The 16,782-nt window shown below is 44.8% G+C and overlaps 1 protein-coding gene across 1 annotated transcript in view; it reads left to right on the forward strand.

Annotated features, from left to right (window-relative positions):
* LOC128745648 (hemicentin-1) overlaps positions 1-16,253 on the forward strand; it is a 109,758-nt gene extending 93,505 nt beyond the window's left edge. The window contains exons 15-16 of the mRNA XM_053842724.1: positions 8,133-8,323; positions 15,999-16,253. Coding sequence (XP_053698699.1) covers positions 8,133-8,323; positions 15,999-16,253 — 446 coding nt within the window. The remainder of the gene's footprint in view (positions 1-8,132; positions 8,324-15,998) is intronic.
* Positions 16,254-16,782: the final 529 nt, after the last annotated feature.

Raw genomic sequence — 16,782 nt, forward strand, 5'->3', positions numbered from 1 at the left:
TACATACGAACGGATCGATACAGATCTCACGAGCAAAATTCAAACGAAAAACAACCAGCTGGTGAATGCTCTGGTACCTCTTCCTACCACATATTTGGATTTCGCATTTCTGTGTAACCCAATCCGTGTTTACTTTCACATAGAATGCCTCCGCCGTCCCCAGGTTTCTAGTAATGATGTCGAGGTCGTCTACGAAGGCTAAGAGTTTCGCACTTTCGTTCCTCTCGTTTCGATGCCCGCTCGTCGGATCATACCTTCAATAGCGATGTTAAATGACATACGGGACAGCTGCAGCCCTCTGCACGATTCAAAAGGACTCGAGAGTGTCCCCGAAACGCGCACGTAGCACATCACTCGCTCCAGACTGGATTTGATCAGCCGCGTCAATTAATCCGGAAAACCGTTCTCGTGCGTTTTTTGCCATTGCAGTTCGCGCACAAAAGTATCGTATGCCGCCTTGTAAATTCACGGGCCCCCATAAAGCTCGCCTGGACTGCCCTACGAATTCTCTTGCTATTAGGGATAGACGACGCACCTTGTAGACGGCGTTGTCCAACGTAATTTTACAAACTTCTGTGTCCATGTTCGCCGATCCGGCAGAACAAAGAAATGAAATCAGAGATCTTCACTCCACTCCACTGCACATCTTCACGACAGTTACCCACCATGGCTTTTACCTGTCACCGGAATAGGTTCTAATCTATAGCCTAGATATCGTTGGCTAAGCTGCGTCCCCATGAACCTCTGAGTCTGCCTCTTGTACGCTGTCCATGCCGATTCCAGTCTAAAGCTTCTCTGCAGATCTCCTTTTCATTTCCAATCCGCTTCCACCTACGATCTCGAATTTTACTTGCAATCAGCCGTTGATGACATCGACGATGGAGTTTATTGTTGGAAAACCAGTTGTCAGGCCGTCAGATACGAATGATATATCGCTGGCAGCGATTCATAAGTACGTGCAGATTTTGTGTTGTCTCCGCTCAAATGCACCACGTTTCGCAGGCGTACGACAGCACGGATTTAACATTGAAGTTGGAAACTTGGATTTTGGCATGTTGAGTAATCTGGTTTGAGTGCCAAATGTTTCGCAGACCAGGGATCCTTTTTTATATTGTTTATGCAGGGAGAAAATCTTCATAGACAGCACCTTCACGGTGCCGAATACGATTCGCAAGGTTCCAACATGCGCTACCTACTAAAAACTCTCCTGCTCCCCGTTTCCTGAACCCCTCCCGGAACTACCGTTAGGTTATGCTTCAGGAGGGACGTGCATAAGCACTCCGTCGTATCCTCGACTATCGTACAAACGGGGCAAAAGGGCGAACCTACCCTCCCACGCGCATGTAGATACTTCTTAGAGCATCCATGTTCCGACAAAAACTGGGTAAGGAAAAAGTTTAGCACACCATGTCTTCTACCGATCCAGGACGAGATGTTCTGGATCAGCATATGGGTCCACCTACCGTGTTCAGCGTGATCCCATTCCGCCTGCCAACGCCTAAAAGAGTCCAGCCTAACTCTGTCCCTAGCGCCCCTGATGTTCCTCTGCCTATGGCACTCGATATCCACACCTAGAAGTATGCATACGGGAATAATCCCAAGTAGCACACTTTTGTCACTTCTGGTTGCTGAAACCTATTTATGACTGAAATCAGTCATTAATCGGTTACCACAACTAGTTTATAACAACTGTGCTAGTAGGGATGGCTGTAATGACCTCGATCGCATCCAACGATATGGTACGGTAGCCGCACGCTACGTGCAATGCCAACAGCCTGAAGACTTTGTTCAGACATGCCTGATTGCGTTTACTATCCAAACCCGGGGCCCATGCCGGTGCACTATACCTTTGCACCGACATGGCAACGCTGGCCATCAGGCGTCTCTTACTGCTGCTAGGTCCATAGCCGTTCGGCATAATCTTGGACAGCGCAGTAACCGTTGTTGACGCTTTACCACAAGCATAATCCACGTGACTGGTGAAGTTCAACCTGTTGCTTGCCATAACACCCAGGTACTTCACACTTCGTTTGGAGACAATCACTTGTCCTCCAACGATTATTTTGGCCTCTAAGGCCGACTTACGGTTGCTGATCATCACAGCTTCCGCCTTATGATGGGCCAACCGTAGATTGATGTCCGCCATTCAACCCTCTATTATGCTTATGGAATCCGATGCCAGCATTTCCACCTCCTCTAGAAACTCGCCTACCACTGTAAGGACGATATCATCGGCGATGCCTGTGTCCCTCGACCCCAGTGGGCAGTTCGAGGCCTCAGCACCCCATTGTACATGGCATTCCTAGACGTGGGGCCGAGAATCCAGCCCTGTGGGACACCCGATGCGACTTTGTACTTCTTCTCGAAGTAACTTTTAAGTAACCCGCATGGATGATCCGGTACCCTCATCCTATGCAGCGCTAGCGCGATTGCGCCCCAGCTAGCGCTGTTAAAGGCGTTTTTGACATCGATGGTGACTATGGCAGAATACCTGTCGCCTCGTCTTTTCCGTCTCATAGGCTTCTCGGCCCTCTCTACAACGGACTTTATGGCGTCTACAGTGGACTTCCCCTTACGGAAGCCAAACCGCGTGCTTGCCAGCCCGACTCCACAGGCGTCAGCCTGTTTAGGATTTTCCGTTCTAGCAATCTGCCTAACGTGTCCAACAGGCAAATTGGCCGGTACGCGAGGGATCACCAGGTGGTTTCCCCGGCTTCGGCAGCAGTAGCAATCTTTGGACTTTACATTTGTCTGGAAATTCGCATACCTCTAGGCAGTTCTGAAGCGTCTCTATAAACATATCGGGATATGCTTGAATCGCCGCTTTGAGTGCCTCGTTCGGAATCTCGTTAGCACGGGGCGCTTTCTTCGTTTTTAAGCCCCTGGCAATTACGATGAGTTCCTCATTCGTGACCGGAATGAGGACATCATTCGATTGACCGTACGCGGTCGGAGGCCACCAAACTGGACCGTGTTGCGGGAAGAGCCCTTCCACGATGACTTTCAGTTTCTGGGGGCAGGTTTCCTGCAGAGCGGATGCACCCGTCATCTTTTTCATCACCACTTGGTATGCACCACCCCAGGGGTTCGAATCCGCATCCCGGCATAGCTCCTGAAAATAGGATTTCTTACTACGCCTAACCTCCTTGTTGAGTGCCATCCTGGCCGCTCTAAGCTCGACATCTGCATCGGTCCGGGCCTTCTGCGCTTACCTTCTCGCTCTGTGGCATCTAGAGTGGAGCTGGGCAATGTTTTCGCTCCACCAGTATACCGAGCGGCGACCGTTTGTTGGCTGCCCCGTCCTGGGCATAGTGGTATCACATGCAAAGATACCTCTGGCCTTCCTAATCCGCGTGGCTGTATCAGGCTTGGTACCACCACCATACCTACCTGGTACCACCATAACTAATAGTAAATTTCCATATGAAATCCCATATGATTATCATGAGCCGCATATAAACACAATCCTCCCAGAAATACGCATAAAAATTATACGCATATGAATAGTATGTGCTAATTTTTCGCTTGCACATAAATGATAACTGTTTGGCACATAAAGATCATTTACTGGGCACATTGCAAAAATCTATATGTGGGACACATAGAAACTATACGAAAAGTTTTCTCAGTGCATGAGAAGCAGACCTGTCTCACATCTGCTGTAACCCTTATATGGTCGAGCAAGACGTTGTTGTGCAAAACCTTGCACGAGAACGACTCGTACCGAGCCTCGATGAGATGTACTAGCTTATCTGGAACTCCTCTACGCCTAAATAGACCCCAAATATTTTCATGGTTGAGTCAGTCAAACACTTTTCCGAAATTAACGAATACCAGCAGACGAGAGTCCTGGAAATCGTTCATCTGCTCCAATATAATGGCGAGCTTTGTGATATGGTCTACACAAGATCAGTTATCACGTAATCCAGCTTGCAGCCGCCGGAGAGTAGCGTCGATCTTCTCCTGGATCCGGTTGACGATTTACCTTACTCTTACAGAGTATTTTGCGAGTAATACAGAGCAACGTGATGCTACGCTAGTTGCCGCATTCAGTTTGGTCTCCTTTTCTAGGGACTTTGATCAATATGCCCTGCATTCAGTCCACCGGATTCCCATATATTGCTGATGCATCATCAAGGCTGGCAAAAATTTGGGTTAGTTTTGAGCATCTCGGCAGGAAAGCAGTCTATCCCTGGCGCTCTACTGGATTTCATACTCTTGATGGCTGCTTCAATTTCATCCAGTGATGGCACCTCAGAGTTGACGCGATTAATGCGACGTTCAAAATGTCGAAGAGTTGTACAAAAAGTTCAGTCCATCGCTCAAGCTGTTCTGTACGGTAAGTCAGTAACTGACCAGCCCTGTTCTTTGTATTCATCCTGGGTCCACTAAGGCGGCGAGAAATACCGCACAACAAACGGATCACTATTAGTGGTGGCGGGTTTTCGGCTAGGGAGTTACTCCAAACTACCTTGTCCCGCCTAGAAGCTCCTTTAATAGTGCTCTCCAGTTCGCCGTATCGTTGACGGGCAGCTGTCTCAGCTGATCTGGTTCACGCTCGCTCAATGTCGACTTTCGCCTCTCTCCGTTCGTCGATCTTTCTGAAAGTTTCATCCGATGTCCACTCCGCACTTTGTTATCGTTTGTAGGCACTTCTAGGTTAAATTGCGTTGCGTCTTCTTCTGTTATATCGGCGTTGAGGTGCTCATTTATGATTAGTTCCCCTTCCTCAGGTTTAGGTATTTGTTTATTTGTTTACTTATTTATATTTGTTCATCTGACCTCTGTGGGCCTCAATGAAACTTGGGAGTGGGGAAAACCCCACTTGAGGTCGACCCTCAAGTGCGCGTAAAAAACCCCAGTATCTTTTGACACTATTACAAATCTGACGTACATATTACATACAAAAACAATATTAACATAGCTTAACATTGACACATTTCTAACTTAGCACATTACATTATTTGCCTTAGTCTATTTTTAAAACTATCACTCGCTAAATCGAAGTCAAACAATTCAAATACGTTATTAAAGACGACACACATCACCCTAAGGGGTTCATTTTGGCCATAATCTGTGCGGTGGAATGAAAGGCGCAGGAAATCACGGGATCTTAGGTTCCTGGAGGGCACATTCAAATCGATTTCGGATGGTATATTGAGAGCATCTATTTCTCCAGCGAATAGCTTTCACACGAAAATTGCTTGAAAAATAGTTCGCCTCTCTGCTAGTGTGTCGATTCCGAGCAGTCGACAACGGTCAGCATAAGGCGGCAAATGGTTGGGGTTTTGCCACGGTAAAAATCTCAGAACGAAACGTAGGAATCTGGCCTGTATTGCTTCAATCCGGTTGCTCCAAATTTCGATATAGGGACTCCATATTATGGCCGATGTCTCCAGAATGGAGCGGACAAGTGAGGAGTACAATGACCGCAGGCAAAACGGGTCGGTAAACTCTCTGGCAATCCTCATAATAAAGTCAAGGTTTCTATTAGCACGTGCTATGATATGAGAATAGTGATGTTTAAAGAAGAGTTGGGAGTCTAGTAATACACCAAGGTCCTTATTTACTGTGACTCTTTCACGCATTTCTCCAGATACTGTATAGTTAAACAATATTGGAGTTTTCTTGCGTGTGAAAGAAATTACGGAACATTTTGACACACTAATAGTCAATAAGTTTCACAAGCACCAGTCAGAGAAAGAATCCAAGAATCGTTGCAGTTCAATGCAGTCCGTCATAGTTCGGACGACAATATATAATTTAAGATCGTCAGCGTGAATGAGTTTACAGCCAGGCGGGATGATAAAGCACACGTAATTGAAAAATAAAGAGAACAACAGCGGTCCCAGGTTACTCCCTTGCGAAACACCAGACAGGGTAATAAAACTGTTTTATTCAATGTGGCCTAGTTTAACAGAGAGCGAGCGGTTAACGTAGCCTTCACGATTTTGGTTCACCTTCTCAAATAGCTTGAGCATCTCATTGGCCCGGAATAGCTGTTATAGTTCTTAACGATATCTGTTCTCCTGCTAGCGCTTTTTACTCCTCACAATCGAAGTTGACTCAAGCCGTGTTCTTCGATACTTGGCCAAATTGTCCCTCGTGGCAATGATTAGATAGTTTTTCCAAGCTCTTTCTACTTCTCCATCGCTTGTTGGCATCCTCCGTCAAACCAGTCATATCGTGTATTAGAGGTTTCTTCACTTAGCACCGTTGCGGCCTTGTTGACGGTCGAAGCACCTAGCTCCTCAGGGGAAGCTGGAGCTTCATCCAGTATGCGCGCATAGTTCTCGGCTACTCGCGAGTTGTCTAGTTACCGAATGTTTAATCGAGGAGGGCGGCTTAGTCGCAAGCTACAAACCGTCGATAGTTTTGAGCGCTTATGTACTGCTACTAAGCAATGGTTCGAGTTGATGTCCACACCCCTTAGGGAGCGTTCGTTGGTGATGTTCGAGATAAACCGACAATCAATGAGAATATGGTCGATGTTGTTCAACGTTCGTTGGTCCAATGATCTCCAGGAGGCTTTGTGGATATATTTGCGGCGAAAGAAAGCGCTGCAGATCACCAGGCCTCAAGTAGCTACACACTTGTGGCGTCTCTGGCCGTTATCGTTTGTGTCGATTTGCAGGCTACGGGACCCGATCACCCTGTCGACCTGGGCGCCCATATCCCTGACGACGATCTTGATGTCCCGTGACGAGCAGCTGCCGTACGTTGCCTCCAACTGCGTATGTGCAGTGCCTCCATTTTATACATAGAAAGCTTTCTTCTGGTTGTCGGGTCTACTTTCGTATGGACAATGCACATTCATGATGGTGAGTGAAGAAACGGCCTTTTATCCTCAACATGCACATCCTCTTGTTGATCGCTGTGCAGTTCATTACGCGATCCTGCACTCTGACCGTCACTACAAAACCCATCCCCAGTTCGTTGGTCGCCCCACCGCTCTGGTAAAATTGGGTTTTATCGCCATGGATCCTCCACACTTTCTCGTTTTGCCGAAAATTAGCGATCTACAGTTCCAGGTACCAAGTTTCCATTCTACGTCCTTATTTCGTCGTCTTTGTTCATGCCGAATGTTCCGATTTTCTTGATTGGTCGTAGGGCTTACTAGGGCCACGCTACCGAGCCTGGTGATGAGGCTGCCATCTCATAGTGCTGAGACAACGAGGTACCTCCTTCCCTGTTGGTATACGACCTTTGTTTCCACCGGGGTTGGTTACCCGATCTCCGCTAAGGTTGCTCGTATACCGACTGGTACCACAAGGAGGTAGTGATAGGAGTGGCTGGATGGGATGATAAGCCTGGGGTTTGTATTATGCACTTTCTAGCAATTCCCCAACCATTTCACTTGGCGAATGGTTTTTAAATATTATTTTTAAAATAGTTCGTAAGACAAATTATTCACTTACACAGTTATTCTATGTTTACGTAACCAAAGTGTTTTAATACGTTGGAAATTTCCTCGAAATTGGTTATTTGTGGAAGGAACACAGAGGTTTGGTCTGCCATACATACATACATACATACCAGGCACAGAACAGAAGTGGAAGTCCGAACGATTCGACGATCAAAACTGGTGACAGAGTCTTTTTTGTTTTTATTTTTCTTTGGGAAGGTTTTCGTATAGAAGCGAATAACAGCAATATAAGCAGAACGCTCGCTGCCAATCGCATAGCAGCTTTCACATGCTTTCGTGTGCATTCGTATGCGTTCGTGTGTTTTCGTGGAAAAAAGTGACTCGCTACCGCCAGGTTCGCTAGTATCTGTAGAAAGTAGCAAGTACGTGTTTTAATTTCTACTTCCACTTCTGTTCTGTGTACCAGGGATCGCTGATAAACTGCACGGAAACTCAGTATGTGAGAAAAATACACAAAACAGGAGATTCGATTTATCTTACGATGGGATGAGGGTTAAAAAAACTAACCAACTTGGTGCATTTCATAAAATTTTAATCCTTGAATATTGTTAATCAGTAAACCATGACCTTCAACATCTATTACACAATTCAAGTGTTACTTTAAACTTAATGCCAATAACAATTGTAACCCACGTAAATAACCTACGAAAACACAAACAATTGCATACTTATCGACTTCGTTACCGTTGCCTTCTTTTCTTTACAGAACGGAGGCCGCCAAAGACAACACTTCCTACGCCGTTGTTCCGCAGCCCGTCGGCACGGCTAATACAGCGCAACGGTGGCGAGCATTTGCTCCACGACGAGGAGCGCCATTGTGATGGATCCAGTCTGGCATCGCTGACCGGGTCGAACAATGAAGTACATCATTATTCTTTTAAGCCTAGCAAACAAATTGTAAGTAAAGATCCATTGTTTATTGTTACACACTCTCAGTTTAAGTGGATTTATCCGGGTTGATGATTATGTCTTTGTCCTTCGTAGAGTATAGTTAATTTATACCATCAATGCTCTATCTATATCTCGTTTTATAGAAATTATCACTTTCAAAGCAATTTAAACAATCTCGACTGCATTTCAAAGTCAAAACAGGCTTCATGAGGTTAGAAGTATTTGCGTACACCTTCCCGAAAATCAATGAAAACTAAACTCGTAAACAATCGCATCGTCTGCAACTCCAAGGGGCTCGTACGCGATTCGGAGCTTAATGTACCGGTGTGTAGCTAGCAACACCTAGAAAGTTTTGCGGTGACTTTCCATTTACCGCATCGTGTAACACAACGTCAACCGACCGACCGCACTCAGAAACTTGGCAGCTTTCCACAATTTCGGACTGATTGTTTTAAAATCCCTCTTCGTCTCTGCCAGTCAAACGGTACAGGAGTTGTATGGTACATGCTTTTCGTTGAACCTCGCAACCCTTCGAGTTTCGTCTCCCTGCGAAAGAGATGTATTGCACGTAATATACTTTTTCCCACCAGGATACTAGCCTGCGGTGAATAAATTAAACCGTAAAGTATATTTATTGTGAAAATTTATTTTATGGACTGTACGAGTGACAAAGTGATACGGAAACATCAGTGGTTTTCATTTGCGGAAGTATTTTTTGCTCCTATCCATCCTTTGCCGTTGCTCGGTAGTGCCGCTCGACGTACCTTCTTCGTTTAACTGTTCTACCGGAGAGCTTTAAAAGTGTCCCGAATACTTCGCTAACATTTGCCGCAGTCGATATTTCTTTCTGCTTCCTCGGGACGTCCCCTGATGAGCGCACACTATATTTAGTAATTTATCTGGACGCAAATTAAAGGCAGAATGCTTTATCGTTCAATTATACGGTTAATTTAACGCAGGAAGAAGTTTACTATCATACCACTCACTCGGACTTTCAGTGTGGAGAGAATGCGGCTGTGCACACTGTCCGCGCCCGGATGGATAGTACGGTTAAATCGTTTGTTTATGCGCGCGGGAATTCAAATACGTTGTAATGGAGGTGATTCTGTAACCTAAATACATCTCCTGGCAGTCTGGCACTGACAGCTGGGAGGTGTGCTTCGACGACGAACTCTCTACAGTTGTGAGTAAATAAATTTACGGTAATTAAAATTTCGTGCTTTCCGTGCATTTTTCAGGTACGACATTCATAATGAGCGTAATTTATGGCTTCGCCTTCTAAATGAAAACACGCCGTTGTTGGATTTATGTACCTAAAGATTCATGAATAGGAGAAAAAGCATACAAGGGTGCTTAGTTGCTGCTACTAAGCTGATATGACGAAGAAATGCACTCGGTGCTCGTATAGCAATCGATATTCTTTTTTATAATTGACAAGTGAAAAGCTAAAAAATTAATGATGCACGTGTAGTAACTCGTTATTCTAACTTGGTGTCCATGTAGAGCTGAAATTTCTTTCCGGGTCTCTCCATCATTTTTGGTCTGGCAGCGAAGTAAGGTGCAGTAGCTTGCGTTAATTTTAGTTACCGTCATTTCTGGCTATAACAAGTAAAAAGTAATGCAATTTACAAGACTAGTTGGATCGGAGCAACAGCATCGCTATAAAATTTGACCTTCGTACGCGAATGTAAATTTGACAATGAATGATTTTTCCAACAGCCGGTATGAGAAGTTGATGATAGTTTGTTTTGGGACAAATTTGGTACAAATGAGTACAGCCAGCGTCCCAGGTCTTGTTGTCTTATAAGATTCGGCAGCTATTAAACGTCTTTTCTTGTGACTTTCCAAAAAAGTAATTGTGGGTTACTAACATTTTCACGAATTTTGCTGTTTATAGCGCCCAGCTTAAGCATAGAGTAACCCTTTCATTCACCCGGAATAAAACAAACGTAGGTATGCGATCCATGCCAAAGTAATCTTGTAAGTTGCAAGTCGCTGGTCGAGACACTAAGAAGGTTACAAATGGGGATGGAGTCCTAATATAATTAAATCCTAGTGGAACATCCGTTTATAAAATGGTTCAACAGTGTGCGTGTATTAAGCTTGTGGCGTACGCAAAACACATAAAACATATGCTTGCCGTACTCTTATATGGGTGATTGGGAACAAGCGGCAACCATGCAAACTTTTGACACCTGACCTAAACTTCAAGGTTAAGCACTGATTTGATATAGCCACCTGACCCATTTTATCCAATAGGCTCGAAAGGTTATGCAAAAAAAAGGTTAAATAAGCGATAACTTTGTAAAGAAAGGTTCTAGAGATTTGTGGTCTTTTGTCTATTTTGAGTGCTTCGATAATTGCCTAGAACAATATGCTCTTTTAAAATGCCACCAAAAAAGGTAAACACGAAAAATTAATTTTCAAAGAACTTTCCTAGAAAATGGTCTGTATCTCTACACTCGAAAGAGATCAAAATATCATTTATTCAGTAATTTTGTTTGCCTTTATGTTTTCTACAACTTTGCTGAAGAAACTGTTTCAGATTGTGGGGGGTATTCCTACGAACAAAAGTTCCGAAGTCACTATATTCCTAAAATGAAACCAAAAGACGGTAGGAAAGAAGTTCTACTTTTCCCCCTGTGGACCATTGTACACTGTGAGCTGCGATGCCGAATGCCAGAGAGAGTGACAGATGAGGAGAACCAGAACAGTTTCACCAGCAACGACTAGCGGAGTTTCTACCAAAAGGTGAGGCGTAGGGATTTTGCCATGTCTGCAATGTGCAATGATAATGTTGGCAACCTGCTTACTGACAAAACGGCGGTAGCAACCAGGTGGAAAACGCACTTCCAGAAGCTGTTGAATGGAAAGGTGAACACGGAGATCAATAGGATAAGAACTGTGAGCGATGGCCAAACTGCGGAGCCACCAATACGATAATGATAATTCTGCTGGGAAGGTAGATATCCCGATGAGCTGTAAAACTGATAGACTTAAATGTAGTTTACGCAGATATCCCATGAGGTCCCACAGTCATTAACACAAATTCTTATACATGAAGAGTGGATGTTGCTTACTTACTTACTTAATTGACCTAACGTCTTACGACAGGCCTGCGCAGTATAATTTCTCCATCTATTTCGGTCCTTGGCAGCTGGTCTCCAGTTCCGCGGGCACCCAGTGCTCGCCAGATCCACCTCCACCTGGGCTTGCCACCTCGCTCGCTATGCCCCTCTTCATCTTGTTCCTACCGGATTCCATGCGAATACCATATTTGCAGGATAGTTGTCCGGCATTCTAGCAACATGTCCTGCCCAGCGTATCCATTCAGCTTAAACCACTTTCTGAGTTACCGTTTTGTACAGTGTGTACATTGTATGGGGACTCAGATTGTTCGACCGCACGTGTTTGTGGAGTCCGTAGTAGGCCCGACTTCCGCTGATAATACGCCTTTTAATCTCACGACTGATATTGTTGTCCTCTGTTGCTAGTGAGCCAAGGTATACGAACTCTTCGACTACCTCGAACTCATCCCAGTCGATTACCTCGGTACTGCCCAAGCGGGCCCTGTCGCACTCGGTCCCGGCCGTCAGCATATACTTCGTTTTAGGCGTATTTATCTTCAATCCAATCTTCTCCACTTTACGTTTTAGTCTGATATACTGAACTTCCACCGCCTCAAATGTTCTACCGACAGCATTCACGTCATCAACAAAGCAGATAAATTGACTGGATTTATTGAAAAGCGTGTCCCGCATTTCGTTCGCCGCTCGTCTTATAACATCTTCAAGCGCAATGTTGAATAGCAGGCAGGAAAGACCATCTCCTTGTCGAAATCCCCTGCGAGATTCAAATAGGTCCGACAATCCACCCGAGACTCTCAAACAGCACTGGATCCCATCCATCGTAGCCATGATAAGTCTAGTAAGCTTACCCGGAAAGCCGTTTTCGTCCAAAATTTTCTCTTGTCGGTTTACGCTATCATATGCGGCTTTGAAATCGATGAACAGGTGGTGCGTGGGGACTCGGAATTCGCGGCACTTCTGGAGGATCTGCCGCAGGGTGAAGATTTGGTCCATCGTAAACCGATCCTCCATATCAGCCGGTTTGGTAATTTCCCACAAATCTATTGGCTATTGGCAATAGTCGGTGGAAGATGACTTGGGACAGCACTTGGTAGGCGACTTGGAGGCAGTGTAGTGATGGCTCGGTAGTTCTCACAATCCAGCTTTTCGCCTTGGACAGACAGGGCAGATAACCCCGTCTTTCCACTCTTCCGGTAGTCGATCCGTATCCAACATCTTGACAATCAGTTGATGCAGCCAGCCGGTCAACTTGTCCGCACCCATTTTGATAAGCTCCGCTCCAATGCCATCCTTTCCCGCTGCTTTGTTGTTCTTCAGCCGCTGGATGGATTCTTTAACTTTCCTTATCGATGGGGGTGGAACATCTTCGTTACTTGCTACACCAACGTGGTCACTTCCTCCGCTATCATGGTATTCCGCCTGTATCGTAGTGCTGCTTCCACCTTTCGACCACCGCACGATCGTCAGTCAAGATACGTCCATCTTTAACTCTGCACATTTCGGCCCGCGGCACAAAGCCTTTGCGAGATTCGTTGAGTCTTCCGTGTGTCGTGAAAGTAGTACAGCTGCTCGAGTTCTTAGCACTCCTTCTCCTCTTGTTGGCGCTTCTTCTCTTTGAAAAGTCGGGTTTGCTGTCTCCGTTTCTGTTTGTATCGCTAAACATTCTGTCGGGTGGCTCTGACATTCCTCGTCAAACCATTCGTTACGTCGATTCGGTGCCACACGGCCTAGGATATTCTCCGCTACGCTCTTAATGGCTGTTTTTACGGCATCCCAACAGTCTTCAAGAGGGGTTTCATCCAGCTCTCCGCGGTTTGGGAAATAACGCGTAGTTTTCGGCGACACCCGGTTGCTTCAGTCGCGCTAGGTTGTACGACGGCTTGCGCCTGTATCATAGGTTGTTCGCAACAGATAGTTTTTGACGAATCCTTACCATCACTAGGTAGAATCCGAATCAATATTAGCGCCCGGATAAGTTCTGACGTTAATAATGTCTGAAAATTGCTGACCATCTATCAGAACGTGGTCGATTTGTGATTCTGTCTGGTTGTCGGTTGTCTAGATGTACCGATAGTAGAGGTTATGCTGGAAGAAGGTACTACGTAAGGCCATGTTCTTGGAGGCAGCGAAGTCGACAAGTCTTAGGCCGTTTTCGTTCGTTTGCGGGTGTGCGCTAAACCGACCAACCACCGGTTTGAATTCCTCCTCCTGATCAACCTGAGCATTACAGTCCCCGATGATAGTTTTGACATCATGTCTTGGGCAGCGGTCGTATTCACGCTCCAACTGCGCGTAAAATTCGTCTCTGTCATCATCGGTACCGCTGCAGCTTTTGTAAATGGTATGACCATCTCTATACGTATCTTCGTTCCTCTAGAACGCTACGATGTCGAACTTGCGGATCTTCACTTCTTTAGAAAACACGTGGGTACTTCCGAGGAAATTTAGAGACCGACAGTTTCATGTTCCTAATTTCCAATCGTTAGTCAGTTTTCGTCACCTGGGTCTTTGCCTATTGTTCCGATTAGAGTTAATATTACTCACGGAGTCCATTGCTTCGATTTTTTAGTGGTTCAGGCTTGCAAAGCCCGCCACCAACCCCACAGTATCGTCGGAGGGCCAACATAGCTCGAAGGAGCCCTGCTCCCCTTGGTTTCCTCCGGGGTTGGTTATCCGATCTCCATCGAGGTTGCTCGTATCCCGGCTGGTACCACGAGGAGATAGGGGTAGGAGTTGCTGAGTAAGAGGCTGTGGGGTCTATTGCATGCTCAGTGTGCAAGGTACCGATGGTACGCATTATCCAACCGTTTACCAGCCTGGATGGATGTTGCAAAAACATTATAAGTCAGCTGCTACATTCTGCCATTGCTCGAGAAACTCCCCCTTAAAGTTTGCACTAAAAAAGCAAAAAAAAATAAACAGCTTGAAAACTGGTAATTATAGAGTTGCCACAAATTCCACAAAAATATGCAAATTAACTTTGTCTACAATTTTGCAGAACATTTCATGTTTATAGGAGCTGAAATAAAAGGAATATCCACCATTTTGTTGCGGATTATATATAAATTCCACGATGGTGGTTTGTGCGAGAGATCATCAGGAACTCTTTATGCTCAGGCTTCAAAAGCTAGTCAAGGAGTGCTTTCTGAGCTTGCTGCTGGGATTCCATCAATTGGCTCATTTGATGGAGAATGGCGGCAAGGCCGCTAGCTGAATCCATCATTGTGTTGCACAAAAAGTTATTTAACTGGAACCGATTCGAAGCTACTTCGTATCGAAAACTCGTCTCCAATAATGTTATGTCCCCGTAATCAAACGCAACAATTAGAGAGACAAAACGTGTGGTTTAATCGGATTTAATCAATATTTTTATTGTGGAAAATATAAACGTGGTTTTTAGTTGATACCATTAGATCGAATGACAAATAACTTTGCTTACGTTATGTACATAGAAGGTGTCCATACCAAAGTGTATTAATTAATGGTATATTTTTAATTTCTCTAGCAGTTTATCGGTGTATTGGATCTTGAATATCCCACAAATTCTTTCATCTATTATCAATGAATTTTTTGATCAGTGTAAGTTTATATTTCAGATGCATTCTCTGTCATTCTTGTGTGACAATAATTCGTTTGTAGTTTTATTTTGACTGACAAAAATACAATGTCGGATTAGTTAAAAATTCAAGAGATTTAGCATGTATATCTTGATTGATATATTTCTATCTCCCCTTGTAACATTGTAGCAAAAAAGGCTTCATCCCTAATGTTCATCTTTACTAATTACATTTAAAAAGTACGTGTCATGATTCGCGAGCCCTTCGTCCATTTATAGGGACAGCATAATCCTAAATAATCTCATTCGAAATAATCTCCAAACTTTCTACCCTGCTGATTGAAGGATCATCGACAAAGTTAAAGTGGCCGCAGCATGACGCTGCAGAATGTTCACTCGCCGGTTTCGTTTCGTGCGAAGGGCCCGAACCGGTTCAAGGATGGGAATCGGGTGGAAAACTATTCATGTTTTACTGGCTGCCGTCAGACAGTTTACCCGGTTATTGTTATTACATCAGACTCCATTATACCGCATAATAGTTGTTCCACCGCCACCGCCGCTGCCATAACGGTGGTGCTAGCATGACCTGCCGGGCGATCCTGAGCGTAACCGTCAACTTCGGAAGCGGGACCGAGAAAAGTTTTTTTTTACGATCCAGGAATATCTTCGGCTGCAACTATTCAACTGGTTACAAGGAATGAGTGGTGCTTTTCGGTTGATGGTAGATATTTCTCGATAAAGCGAGAGCTGGTTTTCTCGCTACATAAATTTTTGCTGTTTTCCATCGTTGAACCAACCAAATTCCAAAAATCACGGTTCGCAGGAAGCCAAGCGAAAGAGCGCAAAAATGTTTTTGGTTTACTGGTTGTTTGAGATAGCAGTAAACCAATAAACATTTTTTCACTGTACTTAGCAAGCTTTAGAATACAAAATGGTTAGGATAATACCTGTTCCAACCAAGAGAATTCATTGCACTGCTTATTTCAGTAGTAAACGACCTTTTTTCTAACAAGTTGTTATTTTCATTTTTTTACAGAGTTATGCAACGCTCGGCCGTACTAGTAATAGTGGCAGCAACGTCCAGTCAACACTCAGCCCGCTGAGCCATCAGCCGTCGTCCGGAAGTACGACGCTGCCCTTGCCGTCGATTGTCGGCGGCGTTGGAGTTGGCGTGAGCAGTCTGCTGAGCAGTCCTGCGTCCCAGTCGCATGTCACGTCAACGCTCAATGAGTACCGGTTTCGGCCGGAAGTGGTTACGACATCCAACCGAATACAGGAAAGTTGTATATAATATTTTCTAAGGTGTATGATTGTGCAATGCTAGACGGTTCCTGAGAGTGAGTTTTCCGATCCTGTGAGTACCCCGCAAATATTAGGTGATTTTCGCAGACATTACTGCCAGCTTGGGCTGGTGTGGTCGAATATCTAGCGGAAATTGGATGCACGTGTTATGTGAGGGAATGCTACGAACAAATAATACTCGACACTTTTAATTTAAGTAGATCATGTAACGCCGTTGAAGCAAACGAACTATATTGTGTATAGAGGAATCTGGAGCAGCTCATAGTAAAACCTTTTCTGGAATAGACAAATGAAACTTATAAAGTTTTGTCCGAATTTTCGATTTCCAATAGAAAAAATTTCGCGCCGAGTGTGTGTCGATATTTATAAAATACTAGAAACTAGGACAGTATTAGCGGAAAGAATGTTTTTAAAGTTCCACGATTATTTTTTTTTATCTTCCGACAACTGACTGCGCAAGATCAACGATTTGCGCTCATAACCAACAAAGTAAACGATTGAGATATTGCGTTACTGAC

Source organism: Sabethes cyaneus, chromosome 1 (genome assembly GCF_943734655.1).
Source record: "Sabethes cyaneus chromosome 1, idSabCyanKW18_F2, whole genome shotgun sequence".
Classification (NCBI taxonomy): domain Eukaryota; kingdom Metazoa; phylum Arthropoda; class Insecta; order Diptera; family Culicidae; genus Sabethes; species Sabethes cyaneus.